The 20,311-nt window shown below is 41.4% G+C and overlaps 1 protein-coding gene across 1 annotated transcript in view; it reads left to right on the top strand.

Annotated features, from left to right (window-relative positions):
* The first annotated feature begins 7,530 nt into the window (after positions 1-7,530).
* Positions 7,531-20,311, top strand: part of LOC145404078 (protein groucho-like) — a 52,213-nt gene continuing 39,432 nt past the window's right edge. Inside the window, exons 1-3 of the mRNA XM_080275684.1 lie at positions 7,531-7,790; positions 10,440-10,534; positions 20,011-20,074. Of these exons, the coding sequence (XP_080131810.1) occupies positions 7,722-7,790; positions 10,440-10,534; positions 20,011-20,074 (228 nt within the window). The 5' untranslated portion in view covers positions 7,531-7,721. The remainder of the gene's footprint in view (positions 7,791-10,439; positions 10,535-20,010; positions 20,075-20,311) is intronic.

Genomic DNA, 20,311 nt, shown 5'->3' with positions numbered 1-20,311 from the left:
CATCTATAAACACCCTTTGAGCTTAATCTTCCTTTCACATAACTGGTGGGAGAGAACCAAGGCTCTCTCTCTCTCTCTCTCTCTCTCTCTCTCTCTCTCTCTCTCTCGTGTGTGTGTGCTTCTCGATACAGGTAGATAATAGATAGACATAGATAGAATGGATATCAAGGCGTGTCTGAGTCAGGTGCATATTGTAATTAGCGAGGAAGTCTGTATATATAGCATGTGAAGTCAGGTGTGCAGGATAATTACAGAGCAGGTGTGAAGTCATGTGTACAGGATAATTACAGCAGGTGTGAAGTCAGGTGTACAGGGTAATTACAGCAGGTGTGAAGTCATGTGTACAGGATAATTACAGCAGGTGTGAAGTCAGGTGTACATAGTAATTACAGAGCAGGTGTGAAGTCGGTTGTACAGGATAATTACAGCAGGTGTGAAGTCAGGTGTACAAAATAATTACAGAACAGGTGTGAAGTCGGTTGTACAGGATAATTACAGCAGGTGTGAAGTCAGGTGTACAGAATAATTACAGAGCAGGTGTGAAGACAGGTGTATGGTACAAGATCATTAAAGCGTGTGTGGTCAGGTGAAGATGATTTATAAAGACAGGTGTTAATTAAATATATATTCAGGTGTATGAAGGTTATAGCAAAGTACCGTAGTTAGATAATTATAGAGTAAGATTAAAAGATGTGCGGTAGTGTTATAAAGCCAGGTTTGAGTTAATTATGTAGTCAGGTGTGAGGTATATTACATTGTAGTCAGATAATTACAGGTGTAGGTTTATACGAGGTGTAGGTGTATAAAACCAGGTGTGTGGTGATTAATTAGGCTGCATACACCTGAACTCCTCACCTTACCTGTGGCCAGATTTTAATTCCATTTTATTAGTATTATTAGTGATTATTATTATTATTATTATTATTATTATTATTTATTATTATTATCATCATTATCATCATCGCTGTTATTACTTGTCCCTCCTTTTTTTCCTCTTCCTCCTCCTCCTTCATTATCTTTTCTTCATTTTCTTCTTATGATGATGATGATAATGATGATTATTATTATAGGTAGTTTAATGTCTGATAATGTGAGTCAGATGCGTGAGATTAATTACGAAGTGATGTGAAATCGTGTGCAGGACAGGCGTGAAGTCAGGTGTATTATTACAAAGTAGATGAAGTCAGGTGGGGTGTATAGTAGGCTGGATTATGAAGTCAGGTAGGCAGGTTTGGTGTCATATATAAGCTCTGTCGGTTTACATCTGTTTACAAAGTGAAGTCAGTTGAGCGTAGTAATTCAGATGTGAAGTCATGTATAAAGGAAGTGTGAAGTCATCAGCTCTGTCTATAGCCATTTGTAAAGTAAGTGGTCAGGTGTGTAGCCTATGTAGATGAAGTCAGGTGTGTAGGTAGATGAAGTCAGGTGTGTAAATTATTCAAGTTTGGAGTCAGGTGTAGGCTATAGGGCAGGTGTGAAGTCAGGTATAGAAGCTTTAGTCATGAATCCGGTGAAGTGTGAAGTATACCTGTATGATAATGATAGGTGTGTGAGCAAGGTGTGTGGGATAATTATTGGTATGGAAACAGGTAAGGGAAGGTGTGTGTGTGTGTGTGTGTGTGTGTGAGAGAGAGAGAGAGAGAGAGAGAGAGAGAGAGAATGATTAGCATCAAAGTTAACTCAGGTGTGCGTGATGAGTCAGGTGTGTGTGTTTGTGCGTGTGTGTGTGTGTGAGAGAGAGAGAGAGAGAGAGAGAGAGAGCGAATTATTAGCATCAAAGAGAGTTAACTCAGGTGTGCTCGATGAGTCAGGTGTGTGTGTGTGTGTGTGAGAGAGAAAAAAAAATTAGCATCAAAGAAAATGAAGCCAGGTGTACGTGATAATGAGCCAGGTGTGTGCGTGCGCGTGTATATGTGTGTGTGCTCGTCAGGTTTGTGTGTGTATGTATGTGTGTGTGTGTGCGTCAGGTTTGTGTATGTACGGTAGGCTATGTAGCCTATGTGTGCGAGCTCGTCAGGTGAGTATGTGTATGTATGTATATGTGTGTGCGTGTCAGGTTTATGTATGTATGTGTGTGTGCTCGCGTCAGGTGTGTGTGTGCGTGTCAGGTTTGTGTATGTATGTATGTGTGTGCGTGTCAGGTTTGTGCATGTATGTATATGTGTGTGTGCGTCAGGTTTGTGTATGTGTGTGTGTCAGGTTTGTGTATGTATGTATGTGTGTGTGTGTGCGTGTCAGGTTTGTGTATGTATGTATGTGTGTGTGCGTGTCAGGTTTGTGTATATATGTGTGTGCGCATCAGGTTTGTGTATGTATGTATGTGTGTGTGCGTCAGGTTTGTGTATGTATGTATGTATGTGTGTGTGCGCGTCAGGTTTGTGTATGTATGTATGTATGTATGTGTGTCAGGTTTGTGTATGTATGTATGTGTGTGTGCGTGTCAGGTTTGTGTATATATGTGTGTGCGCGTCAGGTTTGTGTATGTATGCTTGTGTGTGTGTATGCGTCAGGTTTGTGTATGTATGTGTGTGTGTGCGTGTCAGGTTTGTGTATGTATGTATATGTGTGTGTGCGTCAGGTTTGTGTATGTATGTGTGCGTCAGGTTTGTGTATGTATGTGTGCGTGTCAGGTTTGTGTATGTATGTATGTGTGTGTGCGTGTCAGGTTTGTGTATATATGTGTGTGCGCGTCGGGTTTGTGTATGTATGTGTGTGTGCTCGCGTCAGGTGTGTGTGTGCGTGTCAGGTTTGTGTATGTATGTATGTGTGCGTGTCAGGTTTGTGTATGTATGTATATGTGTGTGTGCGTCAGGTTTGTGTATGTATGTGTGTGCGTCAGGTTTGTGTATGTATGTATGTGTGTGTGCGTCAGGTTTGTGTATGTATGTATGTGTGTGTGCGTGTCAGGTTTGTGTATATATGTGTGTGCGCGTCAGGTTTGTGTATGTATGTATGTGTGTGTGCGTGTCAGGTTTGTGTATGTATGTGTGTGTGCGTGTCAGGTTTGTGTATATATGTGTGTGTGCGTGTCAGGTTTGTGTATATATGTGTGTGCGCGTCAGGTTTGTGTATGTATGTATGTGTGTGCGTGTCAGGTTTGTGTATGTATGTATGTGTGTGTGCGTGTCAGGTTTGTGTATATATGTGTGTGTGCGTGTCAGGTTTGTGTATATATGTGTGTGCGCGTCAGGTTTGTGTATGTATGCTTGTGTGTGTGTATGCGTCAGGTTTGTGTATGTATGCTTGTGTGTGTGTATGCGTCAGGTTTGTGTATGTATTTGTGTGTGTGCGCATCAGGTTTGTGTATGTATGTGTGTGTGTGCGTCAGGTTTGTGTATGTATGTATGTGTGTGTGGGATAATAATTAGCGTCAATTAAGGCTTTATACTCGCCAGTTAAGTGTGTAATGACAGTTCTCTGCCCACTAAAAATGCTCACTCGCTATTAACATTTGAACCCTGATGGTGGTAGTGGCGATGGTGGTAGCTATCAACATTTACGATAATTGTGGTGGCGTAGTGACTCGAAACATTGGCGATGGTGGTAGCTATGATCATTTTCGATTGTGGTGGCCGTAGTGATTGATTGTGGTAGCTATATTCATTAGCGATTGTGGTAGCTATAAACATTTCGGATTAGCTATCAATATTTCTGATTGTGGTAGCTCTACACACTGGCGATTGTGGTAGCTCTACACACTGGCGATTGTGGTAGCTCTAAACACTGGCGATTGTGGTAGCTCTAAACACTGGCGATTGTGGTAGCTCAACACTGGCGATTGTGGTAGCTCTACACACTGGCGATTGTGGTAGCTCAACACTGGCGATTGTGGTAGCTCTACACTGGCGATTGTGGTAGCTCTACACGCTGGCGATTGTGGTAGCTCAACACTGGCGATTGTGGTAGCTCTAAACGCTGGCGATTGTGGTAGCCATGAACATTCCCCAGTAGCCTAATTGTGGTAGCCGTGAACGTTTTAACTGCGTAGTAATGTTTATTGGAGTCGGTCTAAACACTGGACTGTTAACCAGGCAATAAACATCGGGTCCTGAATGGTGGTAGCTATAAACATTCCTGCGTGAATTGTGGTGGCAGGGACGATTAGACTGATTAGGAGAGAGAGAGAGCACTGGATAGATAAAAACGAGAGAATTATATTAAAAGTGAATGAACAGGAGAGAGAGAGAGAGAGAGAGAGAGTCTATAAGTAAACGGGCATAAATATACCGGTATATACTGTGCAAATGTGTACGTAGACTATATTGTGTGTGTGTGTGTGTGTGTGTGTGTGTGTGTAAAAGTCAATGCGTACCGGTGTGTATGTGCGTATGTGTGTACAGTATGTGCCTGTGTGTGTATGTGAGCATTTGTTTCTGCGTAAAAATGAATGTGTATATACGTGTGTGCGTGCCTCCGTATGTACGTATGTGTGCGTTCCTCTGTGTGTGTGTGTGTACGTGTGTCAGTTTGCCAAACACTGAGGCAGCTTGGCAAACAGTGAGGTAAATCTCTCTCTCTCTCTCTCTCTCTCTCTCTCTCACACACACACACACACACACACACACACACATGGAGGGAGAGGAGAGAAAATGAAAAAGAAACGAAGAAAGAATGGACGAAAAGAAAGGAGAGATAAAGAGAAAGATTAAAGAGAAGAAAGGCAGAGATAAGAAACTGAAGGAAAGAGAGAGAGAGAGAGAAGGAAAGATTTTAAGAGAGGGAGGAAGTCATGAGGAGAGGGGAGAGGAGAGGAGGGAATGGAGAAAGAGGGAGGGGGAGAGAGAGAGAGAGAGAGAGAAGGGAGGTTAACTAGAAGCCTAAGAAAACCCAAAAGCCTCTTAGCGTCGGGGGGGTAGGGGGTTAAGCTGGATAGAGAGAGAGAGAGAGAGAGAGTGGCAGAGGGAGGGAGGGGATGGATAGAAAAAGAATGTGTGTGTGTGTGTGTGTGTGTGTGTGTGACTTAGGACCGTGTTGACAGTCCGTTCCCTGAAGCCCCTCACCTTTTCATGTCACCACTTGGACGCTAAAACCCACCGTCAGTACTTATAGTAGGGTTGTTTCACGCAGGGCCGGTGTGATGCTGTTATTATTATTATTATTATTATTGTATGCTTGTGGATCTTGTGGAATATCAGCCAAAAATGTGTTAGTGAAATTAAAGAATAGGACGGTTCCCTGCCTCTACATTGGCTTGATCTCGCGTCCTTTTGAACAGCAGATCTTCGTCTAACCACTGGACCACCCCCAGTTAGAGAAGACTAGGTAGATATGAATAGGTGCTCGTAGATAGATAAATACATTGAGAGAAATAGATACACACCGGTATGTTACGTATAGCTTGTGCAGTTGAGATGGATAGATAGATTCAGGAGGGAGAGAGAGAGAGAGAGCCGTGTGAGGTAAGAGGGAGAAGTTTTTAGCCCCGGGGTCTTAAGACTTTCTGCGGGGGATTAAGACAACACCGGAGAGGGAGGGAGGGAGAGAGAAGGGGGATTAGAGGGGGGAGAGTGAAGGAGAGAGGGGTCGAAGGGGAGAAAAAGGGGGGAGAGAGGAGGGTAAAAGGGGAGAGGTGGGTCGAAGTAGAGTTGGATGGAGGGAGAGAAGGTAGGGTTCAAGAGAGGGAAGAATGCAACACAGAAGAGGATAGTAAGGATAAGCAAAACAAATCGCTTAGGAATAGGCGTTAGGGAGCCTCCTAAACCGACGAGAAAGGGCCGTTGTCGCCAAAGAGTCGTATAGGTGAACAGGTGTGGCTAATTAGATGCCACACCTGGGATGACCACCTGTGACCCGATCTTTAGTCTAATATTACACCTGACTGGAGGAAACTTTCTTGCTCTTCTTCCTCTTTTCTTCATCTTCATCATCATCTACTTCCTCCTTCTCCACTTCCTCCTCCTCCTATTCTCCTTTTTCTTCTTCTCTCCTCCTCCTCCTCCTCCTCCTCCTCTTCTTCAACTTCTCTCATTTCTTCTCTCTCTGAAAATACATACACATTTACTTACACGCGTACGTTTTACATAAATTCATAGGTTATCAGTACACATGCCAATTTTTCATATACTGTATATATAATTACATTCTCTTCTTATGAATTGCAGGTGAAGTGAGTAATATAGCTGAATGAACGAATCAGGAACTGTGAATGATAATGTATGAACCAGCATCTATATGAAGTCAAATATGAACAATAATAGATGAATTAAAACGAATATTTGTGAAGCAAGGCATATTATTGACCGTAAGCGATTGAACATTGAATGATAATAAGTGAAATCAGACAAGGAAAATACAAGCCAGGAAAAAACGCTTGAAAATTAGTGGGAAAAAAAATACTCGATCTAAAACGCACCAAAGGAAAATACTGAACGAAAGCCATTGAGAAAGAGAAAATATTGAAGCCAAATTATACAGAAATAAAAAGGAAATAAAAAGCAAGACTGAACGAAGATGATTGAAACGTTGAGAAGAAAATAGAGGTTGAGTGAAGGCAAATTGTACAAGTGAACGCAGCTTAATGAAACCCGTGCCTGTGGAATTGTCCTTAAGTGAGCGAAATAAAAGGAGAAGGAATTGACAAAGTGGCGCGAAGGATTAAGCTAAATTGAGCGAAGAGCTGAGGAATGGGGCGCTAAATTGGATGTATAATTTTAGAAAAGTGTCCCAAAGTGAGTGAAATGGACCGATAGTGGTAGGAATTGAGCCAACTTGAACAACATTGACCGAAATGGAGTGAAATTGAATCAAGTGACAACGAAGGCGAAATTGACGGAAAAAATAAGAGAATTTGATTGAAAGTGAGCGAAACCAACTGAAACAAAAAACTGGACCTAAAACTTAGGAAAAAGTTGAACAAAATATACGGAAATTGAACACAGGTAACAAAACACACCCAGACCGAACGAAAGTGACTGAAAAAAGCAGGAGAGTAAACTGACCCAAAATAAAGGAATGTGAAGGAAATAAAACCAAGAAACCTGATCTCACTCAAGAAATCGAACTAAATTACCTGAAAAATTACCGGAAATTAAAGAAAACTCACCTGGAACATAAGAAACTGAGCGAAATCTACAGAAAATCACTTGGAATTCAACCCAGCTTAGCGTAATCTGTCAGGGTGAGCGAAACTTTGTGACACCATGCGAGCGCTAGTTAACGACACGTGACGATGAACAATAAACAATGTTCCTTTTGACACTGATGGCCCGGAGAACAACAATGAAGAACTACGGCAGTATTAAGTGATATTTTGTAAGTACTTGGTGTGGATCTGCTTACGGGAGATATATACCTACCTACCGTACCTACGGGGTGTTAGTAGGAGGGTGTAGGTGGGTCTGAAATACCCCCCCACACACACTCCCTTGCGTAAGTAGGTGTAGGTATTGATACGTGTCGAAAAACAAGGTACTGACGTCAGTAGGTAAGTGGAAATACGTACACAAAAAGCACGTACAGAAAAACGTACACAGAAAGTACACCTATCAGTAAAGTGTGTAAGTGAAAATATTGTACACTCCGACCTGTTAAGTGAAAATACGTACCGGTACACAGCAAGTTCGTGTAAGTAAAAACAGGGCCTACTTACACGTTAGTACTTTCCCTCCCCTCACACGGCCTCAGCGAGTGTTGGGGCTACCCACCTACCTACCTACCGTACCTACTTACCGGCGTGTGAGCTAGGGGTGGTGGTGAGGGTGGAAGTAGGCGTCAGTAGCAAGATGTATCCAGCAGCCATGAACGCGGCAGTCGCAGCAGCTGCCGCCACCAGACACCCCGTCAGTCTGCCCGTAAGTACCGTAAGTAGGACGTAAGTAGAACCTGTTAATATATATGTAGGAGCGTGAGTTTTAAGTAGTATCTTTAGTAAGTGTAAGTAGGACCAGTAAGTAGATCTGTAAGTAGGACCCTTACGGTAAGTAAATCCGTAAGTAGGAGCGTAAGTAAATCCAAGGAAAAGGAAAGGAATGCATGTTAGCGGGTTTAAGTGCGAGTGGAGTGAGAGAGAGCTATCTTTAAAAACAGACTAGAGCAAGCCACCTCCCTCACTGTGTTTGCCCTACCTCTGTCAAAACACGGGGAGGGAGAGAGAGAGAGAGAGAGAGATTGCATAAAGATAAGTTTAAAGATTATTTAGGAGAGATTGGATACCGCAAGATTAAGATATACGGTATTTAGGAGAGAGAGAGAGGATAAAGGTAAGATTAAAGATATATTTAGGGGAGATTGAATAAAGATAAGATTCAAATATATTTAGGAGAGAGAGAGATAAAGATGACAGGCTTGACAAAAGTATAACTAGGAGAGAGAGAGAGAGAGGGAGGAAAATTAGAGAGAGAAGAAAGATTAGAAAGAGGAATTAAAGGAAAAACTTAAAGAAAATAAAAGTAAATAAAGTGAGCAAGTCAACAGAATAAAGAAAACACTGAGGGAGAGAGAGCTATTTTTCTTTCAAGGAGTGTGTTCTCAAGTGAGCTAACTCACTTGACGTCTCTTTTGTGTTGCAAGAATGTTGGTTGCAATGTTGGTAGGAATATTGGTAGTTTTGGTAGGAATAGTGATGGTTGTTTTGGTAGGAATAGTGATGGTAGTTTTGGTAGGAATGTTGGTTATTTTGGTAGGAATGTTGGTAGTTGTAGGAATATAATGATGGTAGAGTTGGTAGGAATGTTGGTTATTTTGGTAGGAATGTTGATAGTTGTGGTAATACAATGGTAGTTTTGGTAGGAATGTTGGTTATTTTGGTAGGAATGTTGATAGTTGTGGGATTATAACGATGGTAATTTGGGTAGGAATATAGTCTAGTTGTGTTACTTTTGGTAGGAATGTTGGTTATTTTGGTAGGAATGTTGATAGTTGTGGGAATGTTGGTATTTTTGGTAGGAATGCTGGTTACTTTGATAATGTTGGTAGTTTTGGTAGGAATACTGGCAGTTTTGAAAGGAATGTTGAGATTTGGAAGGACTATGGGTAATTTTGGTAGGAATCATACGATAGGCTTTTAAGGGATGATGCTGTAGGAATGTTGATCTTTTTGGTAGGAATTTGGTGGTTGTGGTAGAAATGATCGTTGTGGTAGGACTTGAATTTGGGTTGGCATATTGAAAAGTTTGGTTGGCAAGTTGAAAGTGTTGGTAAGAATATTCACAGTAATAGCAGTTGGTACTTTACTGGTAGGAATATGCTCCCTACTTAGTTAAATATTCGCCCTGATATTGGTAGCAACCGTAGCAATAGATTGGTAGGAATGTAGTAATGTTGGTAGGAATACTGGTAGCACAGATCGGAAAAGTATAGCAGGAGTAGTGATGGTAGTGGATTTGGTAGTAATATTGGTAGTACAGATCAGAAAATACGGTAATGTTGGTAGATTTTGGTAGGAGTGCAGCGGTGTTGGTAGACATTGGTAGTATTGGTCTGAAGAGTATAATGTTGGTAGTAATGGTAGCAATTTTGGTGGGTGGGTGGTGGTGGTGGTTGGTGTAATTGTAATGGCGTGTCGGGGTAATGATGGTGGTAGTTGTGGTAGTTGTGGTTAAGTGGTAGTTGTGGTGCGGGTAATGGTCACCCACTTGTGAAGAATGGCGGCGGTTACTTCGTGCCTTTAGAGATAGCTCACTCCCTCGCTCACTTTTACTCGCTTGCTTTATTTTGCTCACTTACTCACTTGGACTACAGGACTTGTGTGGTTATACATACATATGTACGTACATAAATGCGTACATAGATGACGTAGCCTACATATTTCTTATACCGTACATATATTGATACGCTCTCTCTCTTTCTCTCTCTCTCAAATATAAAGAGAGAGAGCAAAACATAAGGTCTTGGGGAAGAAAAAAAAAATCACATAATTAAGCATTATAATTAGATGGGTGTTTTTACAGGCTTAATGATTGTGGTAATTGTGGTAGCTAGTTGTGGTTGATTGTGGTAGTTATGGTTGTGATGATTGGTTGTGGTCATTGTGGTATTGAGGTTGTGGTGATGGCGGTTGGGTATGTTACTAGTGAAAGATTATTATTATAATTATTATTATTACTACTACTACTACTACTACTACTACTACTACTTCTATTACTACTATTTTACTACTACTACTACTACTACTACTTTTACTACGGTACTACTACAACTACCGTACTATTAAGATAGGTATTTAACATTGAAAAATGGTAATTATATTTCCTTTGATATGTTAATGACCATATTGACGAAGAAATTAGTGTCCTTGGTATTATTTGTCTTACATAATTCTCTCTCTCTCTCTCTCTCTCTCTCTCTCTCTCTCTCTCGTGTCAGTATACAAATATTTTCTCTTATAACGCCAGTCTTTATCTGTCTATCTATCTATATCTATTCATCCATCTGTCCACCCATCCTTTAAATATATCTCCATCTCTCAGCCTCACTGTAACCTCACTTTCTTTGCTACTCAGGGGCCCCAGCCTGGTCAGCCCTTCAAGTTCACGGTACCGGAATCGTGCGACCGTATGAAGGAGGAGTTCAACTTTCTGCAGGCACAGTACCACAAGTGAGTACCCCGTTATTGCACTGTTACGGTGACCCCTTGTTATTGCTGTTACGGTGACCCCCTGTTGTTGCAGTTACGGTGACTCCTTGTTATTGCACTGTTGATACGGTGACCCTGTTATTGCAGTTGCGGTGACCCCCTGTTATTGCACTGTTACGGTGCCCCCCTGTTACGGCACTGTTACGGTGCCCCCCTGTTATTGCACTGTTACGGTGCCCCCCTGTTATTGCACTGTTACGGTGCCCCCCTGTTATTGCACTGTTACGGTGACCCCGTTATTGCACTGTTACGGTGACCCCCTGTTATTGCACTGTTACGGTGTTCCCTTGTTATTACACTTATGGTGACCCCCCCTTATTGCAGTGTTACTGTGACCCTCTGTTATTGCATTGTTGGTATGTTGACGCTGTTATTGCACTGTTGATAGGCTGACTCCCCGTTATTGCATCGTCAATATGGTGACCTCCATGTTATTGCACTATCAGTTAGCCCCTTCAGTACGGTGACCTGTTATTGCGCTGTAAATTTTAGTCTGCCATGTACAGTGAGGCCTCTTTCACTGTACTCTCCCTGTGGATGGTTATGGTGGAGGTGCAAGGAATGGATTGGGTTTAGTGACCCTATGCCGCTCATGGACGTGTGACTGGTCGTACAAACCCTAAATATCTGGATTTTAAAATAGCTTAGACCCAATTTCTTTATGTTCCTTATGGAGGAAGGGAATAGTGTGTGTGTGTGTGTGTGTGTGTGTGTGTCCCTGCAACGTAGATAGGTTAGATATGGAGATAGGTAGGTAGATGGAAGGTATGAACATACATAGATACAGACAGCAGAAGAGAGAGAGAGAGAGAGAGAGAGTAGTGCCAGGAGACAAACCAGGTAAACACAAACAAACATTCATTAGAGGAGAGTTATGGACGATGCTTGTTAGTACCTGAGAGGGAGAGAGAGAGAGAGCTGGTTAAGTGGTAAATTCATTGATTCTCTCTCTCTCAGAACCGGAAAGAAGAGAAAGAGAGGTCTAGTTAGGTGGTTATATCATTGATTATCTCATTAATATGCTCTCTCTCTCTCTCTCTCTCTCTCTCTCTCTCTCTCAACCGGAAAGGAATCAAAATACCCTTAAAGTATTCAAATCAGGGATGTGGACGGAACAGTCGCCAGTTATCGCTTTATGCCTTTTAGTTTATCCATAATTACCGGTTATTATAAAGTCAATTAAGGTTTATTTATGATCCTTAATGTTTCGGACTGTCTCATATTTATTCAGAATTATTAACTTCGAAAAATAGGGCCAAAAATCATAAAAAAAAAATCGAATGGCAACACTTAGCACGCGTTGCCAGGTAATATTTTTGTTATTTTTATCATTATTATTTTTATTGTTATTATTATTATTATTATTTGATGGTGAGATTCGATTTTTATTGTGAGGGGGATTCAATGATTAAATTGCCTGGGTTTAATTTAGATGTTAAATTAGGGTAGTTAGAGTGATGTTAGAAGTGTTGCCATATTTAGTTTATTTTTATTTTTTATTTCGTCTAATCATCGAATTATATAATTGAAATGTAAGGATAATTAAAAACGTGAAAAAATTATATCTGGTTAAGCGAGGTTTACGTGTTTAAATTAGGTTGGATTAATTTTGCAGTGGTGCCATATTACGTAATTTATTTTTATTATTTTTCCCGTGCCAGCTAGCTTTTCCACGTAATTAATTAGTCCGGGATAATTAGCTAAAAGCGAGCTGGTAATGAATGAAAGATAATGAATGGGGATATTGCGTGCGTGGTTGCGTGCGTAAATGAGTTTGAGTGCAGGCGACGTGGCAACATTGCAGAGGGAGTTGCCAGATGTCCCCAGCTCCTCTGACTATATAAACTCGGGGTCCGGCAGGCTATTGTCCCAGTGCCGATGTGACATTTGGGGGTGATGTTAATTAGTGTCATTTGGGAATAATTAGGTGGATTTATCTGATTGGTAATTATAAGAAGAGATATATTATTCTTTCTTCTTCTCCCTCCCCCTTCTCCTCCTCCTCCTCCTCCTCCTCCTCCACCTTTTCTTCTTTTTCTTTAATTTTGATTGGTTGACGTTTCTTTATTGAAGATATTGCTCTCTCTCTCTCTCTCTCTCTCTCTCTCTCTCTCTCAGGTTCTGAATAGCGAGGCATAAAAGGGAGATTACAGGAGAGAGAGAGAGAGAGAGAGAAAATGGAACGTCGAGAAATTCTTCCCAAACCAGATTTACCTCCCTCTCTCTCTCTCTCTCTCTCTCTCTCTCTCTCTCTCTCTCTCTCTCTCTCTCACACACACACACACACACACACACACACACACACACACACACACACACGCCTAACCTCCCTTGTATGTTTGGGTTCGGTTCGCCCTTGAATAGAGGCAGGAGGCGTGAAAGAGAGAGAGAGAGAGAGAGATGGAAGGAATGGAGGAAGTAAAAGCGAAGAGAAAAATGGAAGGATAAGGGGTTGGGCTGAGAGAGAGAGAGAGAGAGGTAATATTCATACTAGGGAGGGGAGGAAGGTAGTGAAGAATGGAGGGAAGGAAGGAGGGATGGAGGTAATAGGGAGGGAGAATGGCTGACCTGGCGTGAAGGAGGGAGGGAGGGAAAACAGGCGTGAAGGAGGGGACAGAGAGAGAGAGAGGAGTGGAGAGTGAGATTGAAGGGGCGGAAGGAGGAAAGGATTAAAAACGTGAAGGAGAGAGGAAGAGAGAGAGAGAAGGGGGGAGGGGGTAGGCATGGAGGCGTGAAGAACAAGGCGGACCAATTTAATGTTAGGCTTTGTGTGTGATATACCCCCCCCCTCTCTCTCTCTCTCTCTCTCTCTCTCAGATTCCTTACCTCCTTCCTCCCTTCTTTTCTCCCTCCTCACTTCACCGACTCTTCTCCTTTATTCCTTCTTCCATGTTTTCCTTCCTTCCTTCCTGTCATCTTTCCTTCCTCCATTCTATCTTTCCTTCCTTCACTTCCTTCCTTCCTTCCTTCCTTCCCATCTTCCTTTCTTCCCTTCTTCCTCCCTTTCTTCCCTGCTTGCTTCCTACTACTTTCCATTCCCCCCGTCTCTCTCTCTCTCTCTCATAGATTACCTCCTTCGTTCTCAGTATCCTCCCTCTTCCTCCTTTCCCGGAAGTCTGAATCTCTCTTTCTCATGTCATTGTCTATTTCTCTTCTTCCTTGTCTTTTTTTTTTCTTCCCTTCCTTCTGTCGATCCATTCTTATTGCTTTTACTTCCCAGACTCTCTCTCTCTCTCTCTCTCTCTCTCTCTCGCGTTTCCTACCTTCCCCGTCTTTAACCAGATTTTCCTGTCTTTCTTCCTTCTCTCCATCCCACTCAATTCCCTTCCTCCTCTCTTCCTTCCTTCCTTTCTCTCCTCCTTTTGTTTCCTTCCTTCCGTCTCTCAACCTATCCTTCCTTCCTTCTGTCCTTCCTTTGTTTCCTTCCTTCTCGCAACCCATCCTTCTTTCCTCCTCTTCCCCACTTTGCTTCCTTCCTTCTCAACCCCTCCCTCTCTTCCTTCTATCTTCCCTCCCTGTCTTCCATCCTTCTTCCCTCTCTTCCTTCCTTCTCAACCCCTCCCTCTCTTCCTTCTATCTTCCCTCCCTCTCTTCCACCCTTCTTCCCTCTCTTCCTTCCTTCTTCCCTCCCTCTCCCCGTCCTTCCTTCCTTCTTCCCTCCCTCCTTCCCTCTTTCCTTCCCTCCCCCACTTCTCCATATATAGCCCGTGAGTGTAACCTTGGCTGTAAAACATTATTATTATTTAGTAAGCTTAAATGATAATAATGGTGCATTGTTTACTCCCCGCTTTGTGTGTGTGTGTGTGTGTGTGTGTGTGTGTGTGAGAGAGAGAGAGAGAGAGAGAGAGAGAGTTATATAAAGCATGTGTACATAAGAGTGAGTATCTGTGAGTGTAAGTTTATGTGTATATTTAGCTAGTGTTTGTGTATGTCTATTTGTGTGTGCGTGTGTGGCATGTGTACCGGAATATATGTAGCTGTGTGTGTGTGTTTGTGTGTGTGTGTGTGTGTAATCTGACACCTCTAGTTTACGCTGTGTGGCAGTGGGGGGTAGTGTGGTGCGTGTTATGTGGTAGGAATGTGGCAGCGTGTGGTGTAGTGTGTTGGTAGGAATTTAGTGGTGAGATGTGGTAGCAGTGTGGTGTGTTTGGTACCAGTAGCATTTGGTAGCAATTTCGTCGTTTGGTAGGAGTGAAGAGTGTGGTAGGCGTGTGGTGAAAAGGGGTTTGATATGGCAGGAGTGTGGTGAGTGTGGTAGGAGTTTGGTTTGGTTGTGGTAGCAGTGTGGTAAGATTGTGGTTAGTGTGGTAGCATTGTCGTACGGATGTGTTAGCAGTGTGGTAGGAGTGTGGTTGGGGTGTGATTGGATTGCGGTTAGTGTGGTAGCTAGGAGTGTGGTTGGGGTGTGATTGGGTTGTGGTTCGTGTGGTAACAGTGTGAATGAATATGGGCATTGTGGTAGTGTGGTAAGAACATGATGAGTGTGGTAGGAGTGTCGTTTAGTGTGGTAATGGTGTGGTATTGTGGTAACTTAATAGTGTGATAAGATTGTGGTTACTGTGGTAGGAGTGTTGTAAGAGTGGTTAATGTGGTAACAGTGTGGTATTGTGGTAACCGTAATAATGTGGTAGGGTTGTGGTTAGTGTGGTAGGAGTGTGGTTAATATGGTAGGCTAGCAGTGTGGTAGGAGTGTGGTTAATATGGTAGCAGTGTGGTAGGATTGTGGTTAATATGGCAGCAGTGTGGTAGGATTGTGGTTAATGTGGTAGGGGTGTGTGGCGTCTGGACGGGGCCTAATCCTGTTACCGCACCAGACACACACTCACAGTTACGCTCACCACCACGCTTATGATCAGCCACGGCCCAGGTTATGCTCAGTGCACCAGGGAGGGGGATATGCTGAGTTAGAGGCTGGGGTAGGCTTAGGGATTGGGCAGTGTATAGGGTAGGGATTGGGGTAGGCTCAGTTCGGGGTCTCAGTATGCTCAGTCCGGGTCATTGTATGTATGCCTGTAGGGGTACTTTATGCGGGTATGCTCAGTTAGTGGCGTTATGTGTTTATGCTCAGTCGGGGTCGCTATGTTGTTATGCTGAGTCAGTGGGTGTGGTGTTGGGCTTTATCAATTATGTTCAATTTAGGCGCCAATTTCTATGCTAACCACGCCAATTATGCTCAGTTACCATGGTGTGTGTGGCCACCGCTAAAAAAGAAAAATGCTAATAACATAAGTGCAGACAGAATATTATGTGATTTACCCAACCATTTACTGCAAGCGAGATTGTCACGTGTGTGTGTGTGTGTGTGTGTGTGTGTGTGTGTAGATGGAGTGATGAAGAGGTGATGATGGTGATGAACGGTGGTGGTGGTGATGATGGTGGTGAATGTGTGTGTGTGTGTGTGTGTGTGTGTGTGTGTGTGTGTGTGAAGATGGAGTGATGATGGTGATTATGATGGTGAATGTATGTGTGTGTGTGTGTTAAGATGGAGTGATGAACAGAGATGATAATGGTGATGAATGGTGGTGGTGATGATGATGATGGTGATGAGTAGCAGCGAAATATACTCAAGCTAAGTATGTTCAGTACCTACTCGCCAATTATGCTCAGTACTTGCGAAATGTGTTCAGATATAGTTTAGTTGGGTCAGTTTTAGCGAGATATGCCAAGATTAAGCAACATGTGCTATTATAAGCTGTAGTCTCGCTAATTACGCTTAAGTGTCAAAGTATGTTCAGCTTTATTCAGTTTTTGGCTCGTGTCCTCGTCGGTTAAGGAAACTCCCTAACACCTCTTCCTTAGCGATTTATTTTTGGCTATGGCTGGTTAATATTCTTTTGTACGTTATTTTTGGAGAGTATGGCGATGTTGGAAGGATTTAGGTAACACAGAAGAGGACTGTAAGGTGTAATAAGCAAAATAAATCACTTAGGAAGAGGTGTTAGGGATTTATTTTGTGGATATGGCTGGTTATTATCCTTTTGTATGTTATTTATGGAGAGGTTGGCGATATTATTGGGATTTGTGTAACGCAGAAGAGGACAATGAAGTAATAAACAGAATAAATCGCTTAGGAGAAGGTGTTAGGGAGCTTCCTGAACCGACGAGAAATACGTACTTAGGAGAAAAGAGGTTAGATAAAGCCTCCATTAGCCCCTTCAGTACGAGAGGTAAAACAGATGACGTCATGGGGATTTAAATTGAGTGGCCTTTGTGCTGAGTGAGTGGCCTGTTTACCTATGCTCCTTCAGGGGCCCTGGAAGAGAAGCATGACTCGCTGGAATAACAGAGTATGTGTCGATTCACCTTCTTTGTTCTGTGTGTGTGTGTGTGTGTGTGTGTGTGTGTGTGAGTGTGTGAGAGAGAGAGAGAGAGAGAGAGAGGGAATGTAGGCTGATGTGTAGAGAAAAATGTGTGTGTGAGAGAGAGAGAGAGAGAGAGAGAGAGAGAGAGAGAGAAATATCTAGCAGGTTTATATATACAGTAGAAAAAAAAAATGTGTGTGTGTGTGAGAGAGAGGGAGTCCATTGATCACCATTGGCAACAACAACTACCACCACAATTTATCACCTGTCACACCCAAACTACCACAACTACAAACATTACCGACGCACTACCAACATTCTCCAACCCTTCAAAGCCTTCTCCTACCACAATCTTTAAAGCAGCTACCGCAATTTTAGCTTTCACCACAGCTAACACATCTGAACATTTACCTACCACAACTACCATACCACAGATTCCTGCACTGCTACCACAACTACCTTTACAACCACTACAACTACCACAATACTACCATTTACTACCACAGCAGCTATCACCACCACCAGTACTACTACTACTGCTAATACTACAACTACTACTACTATCATCTACCCCCAGCAATTCAGCTACCACCACCGTCACTACCACTACAATTACCACCATCATCATCATCCACCGTCACCATTATTACCACACCACCACTACCACCACACCACCACATCCACCCAAATATTGACTTAGCTAATTTGGTCTGCACCTGACACCCCACCTGACAGCTGATGGTGGTGGCGGTGGTGGTGATGGCGATGGTGGTGATGGTGTTGGTGATGATGATGATGGTGGTGGTGGTGGTAATGGTGGTGATGATGATGATGGTGGTGGTGGTGGTGGTGGTGGTAATGGTGGTGATGATGATGATGATGATGATGATGATGATGGTGGTGCGCTGCTGCTGATGATAATGGTGATGGTGGTGACGGTGATCATGGTGTTCTGCTACAGATGGTGGTTTTGGTGGTGATGGTGGTGATTATGTGATAATGGTGGTGTTAGAGATCAGCCAAAAGTAATCTGTCTCAAGTTAGACGGAAATAGCCTAAGTTAGTTAATTCAAAACACTTCGAAGGGACGTGGGGTGAGGCACAAGTGCTTTATTTTGCTAGATAGGATTGCACTGCACAGTTGACCCTTGTGCGGTGTGGTGCGGTGAGGATCTGTCCGTTCTCCCCTTTGGGGCTAAGATGCGAATGAATGTTTGAATGGATGAGTAAATGGGGAGTGTGTCGTCCTGTCTCGGCTACCTCCCTTCCCTGGAGGGAAGCAGCCTAGGTATATAGATATAGATAGATAGGATTAAATTATTATAGGAAGGATTTATTGGGTTGATTTTAAGTGGGATTAGTGTTGATGAAGTTAGGAGGCATTAATTTATTTAAAGCAGGACTGATTGTTTTTATGTATTTTGAGTAGGGGACAAATTATTATTATTATTATTATATAATTATTTTGACTACTGTTACTGCTACCACCACCATCACTACTGTTATTGTTATTATTGCTGTCACTGATTATTGTTATTGATATTATTATTATTACCGTCACTATTATTATTATTATTTTATTATTATTATTACCGTCACTATTATTATTATTATTTTATTATTATTATTACCGTCACTATTATTATTATTATTTTATTATTATTATTACCGTCACTATTATTATTATTATTTTATTATTACCGTCACTCATTATTATTATTATTTTATTATTATTATTACCGTCACTATTATTATTATTATTATATTATTACCGTCACTATTATTATTATTATTATATTATTATTATTACCGTCACTATTATTATTATTATTATTTTATTATTATTACCGTCACTATTATTATTATTATTTTATTATTATTATTACCGTCACTATTATTATTATTATTATATTATTATTACCGTCACTATTATTATTATTATTTTATTATTATTATTACCGTCACTATTATTATTATTATTATTATTATTATTATTATTATTACCGCCACTTATTATTATTATTATTTTATCATTATTATTACCGTCACTATTATTATTATTATTATTTTATTATTTTTACCGCCACTCATTATTATTATTAATATTTATTTTGTTAGTAGGTCCTCCTTCTTCTCTCTTCTGTTTTTGGAACGCAGGCTGCCATCTTTTTTTATTTTTTATTTTTAATGATGGTGGTGGTAAAAGATGATTGATGTTGCCGATAATAATTACGTTGATGATGATAATGATGTGATAATAATGGATGATGGTAATGATGATGATAATGATAGGTGATGCTCCTGCCGCTGATGATAGTGATGGTGGTGGTGGTGGTGGTGATTGGGATGGTGGTGGTGGTGATGCTGATGATAGTAATGATGATGGGGGTGGTGGTGTTGGTGATGATGATGATGGTGGTGGTGGTGGTGGTGGTGGTGGTGGTGGTGATCATACCGGTAATAATAATGATGTTAATAGTAATGATGATGATAAGTGAAGCTGCTGCTGATGATGATAGTGATGGTGGTGGTGATGGTGATGATGATAATGATGATGATGATACGTGATGCTGGTGCAGTTATTGATGATGATACGTGATGCTGGTGCAGTTATTGATGATGATAGTGATGCTGATGATAATGATAGTGATGATAAAGGTTGACAGCTGATGAGTAGATAGTAACCATGATATCTATTTTGTACATCTGTGTCTTAGGTACATTACAGCTCTGTTTTGTATCAGTTTTATATCTATTTTGTATCTAGTGTATCTATTTTGTATCCAGTGTTTTTTGTATCTAATGTATCTATTTTGTATCTATTGTATTTTGTATCTAGTGTATCTATTTTGTATCTATTGTATTTTGTATAATGTATCTATTTTGTATCTATTGTATTTTGTATCTAATGTATCTATTTTGTATCTATTGTATTTTGTATCTAGTGTATCTATTTTGTATCTATTGTATTTTGTATCTAATGTATCTATTTTGTATCTATTGTATTTTGTATCTAATGTATCTATTTTGTATCTATTGTATCTAGTGTGTATCTGTTGTATTTTGTATCTGTTGTATCTGTTTTGTATCTACTGTATATTTTTGTATCTAATATATCAAATTTCTCTCTTTCAGTATCAAGCTAGAGGCTGACAAATTAGTTCAGGAAAAATCGGAAATGCAGAGGCACTACGTAATGGTGAGTGGTTCTCTCTCTCTCACACACACACACACACACACACACACACACACACACACACACACACACACACACACTCTCTCTCTCTCTCTCTCTCTCTCTACACACACACACACACACACACACACACACACACACACACACTCTCTCTCTCTCTCTCTCTCTCTCTCTCTCTCTCTCTCCACACACACACACACACACACTCTCTCTCTCTCTCTCTCTCTCTACACACACACA

This window comes from Coenobita brevimanus, chromosome 62 (assembly GCF_032717465.1).
Source record: "Coenobita brevimanus isolate Jiangsu-jjx chromosome 62, ASM3271746v2, whole genome shotgun sequence".
NCBI classification, from domain to species: domain Eukaryota; kingdom Metazoa; phylum Arthropoda; class Malacostraca; order Decapoda; family Coenobitidae; genus Coenobita; species Coenobita brevimanus.
Note: the sequence above shows the minus strand (reverse complement) of the source record. Positions and strands in the feature narration are given on the sequence as shown.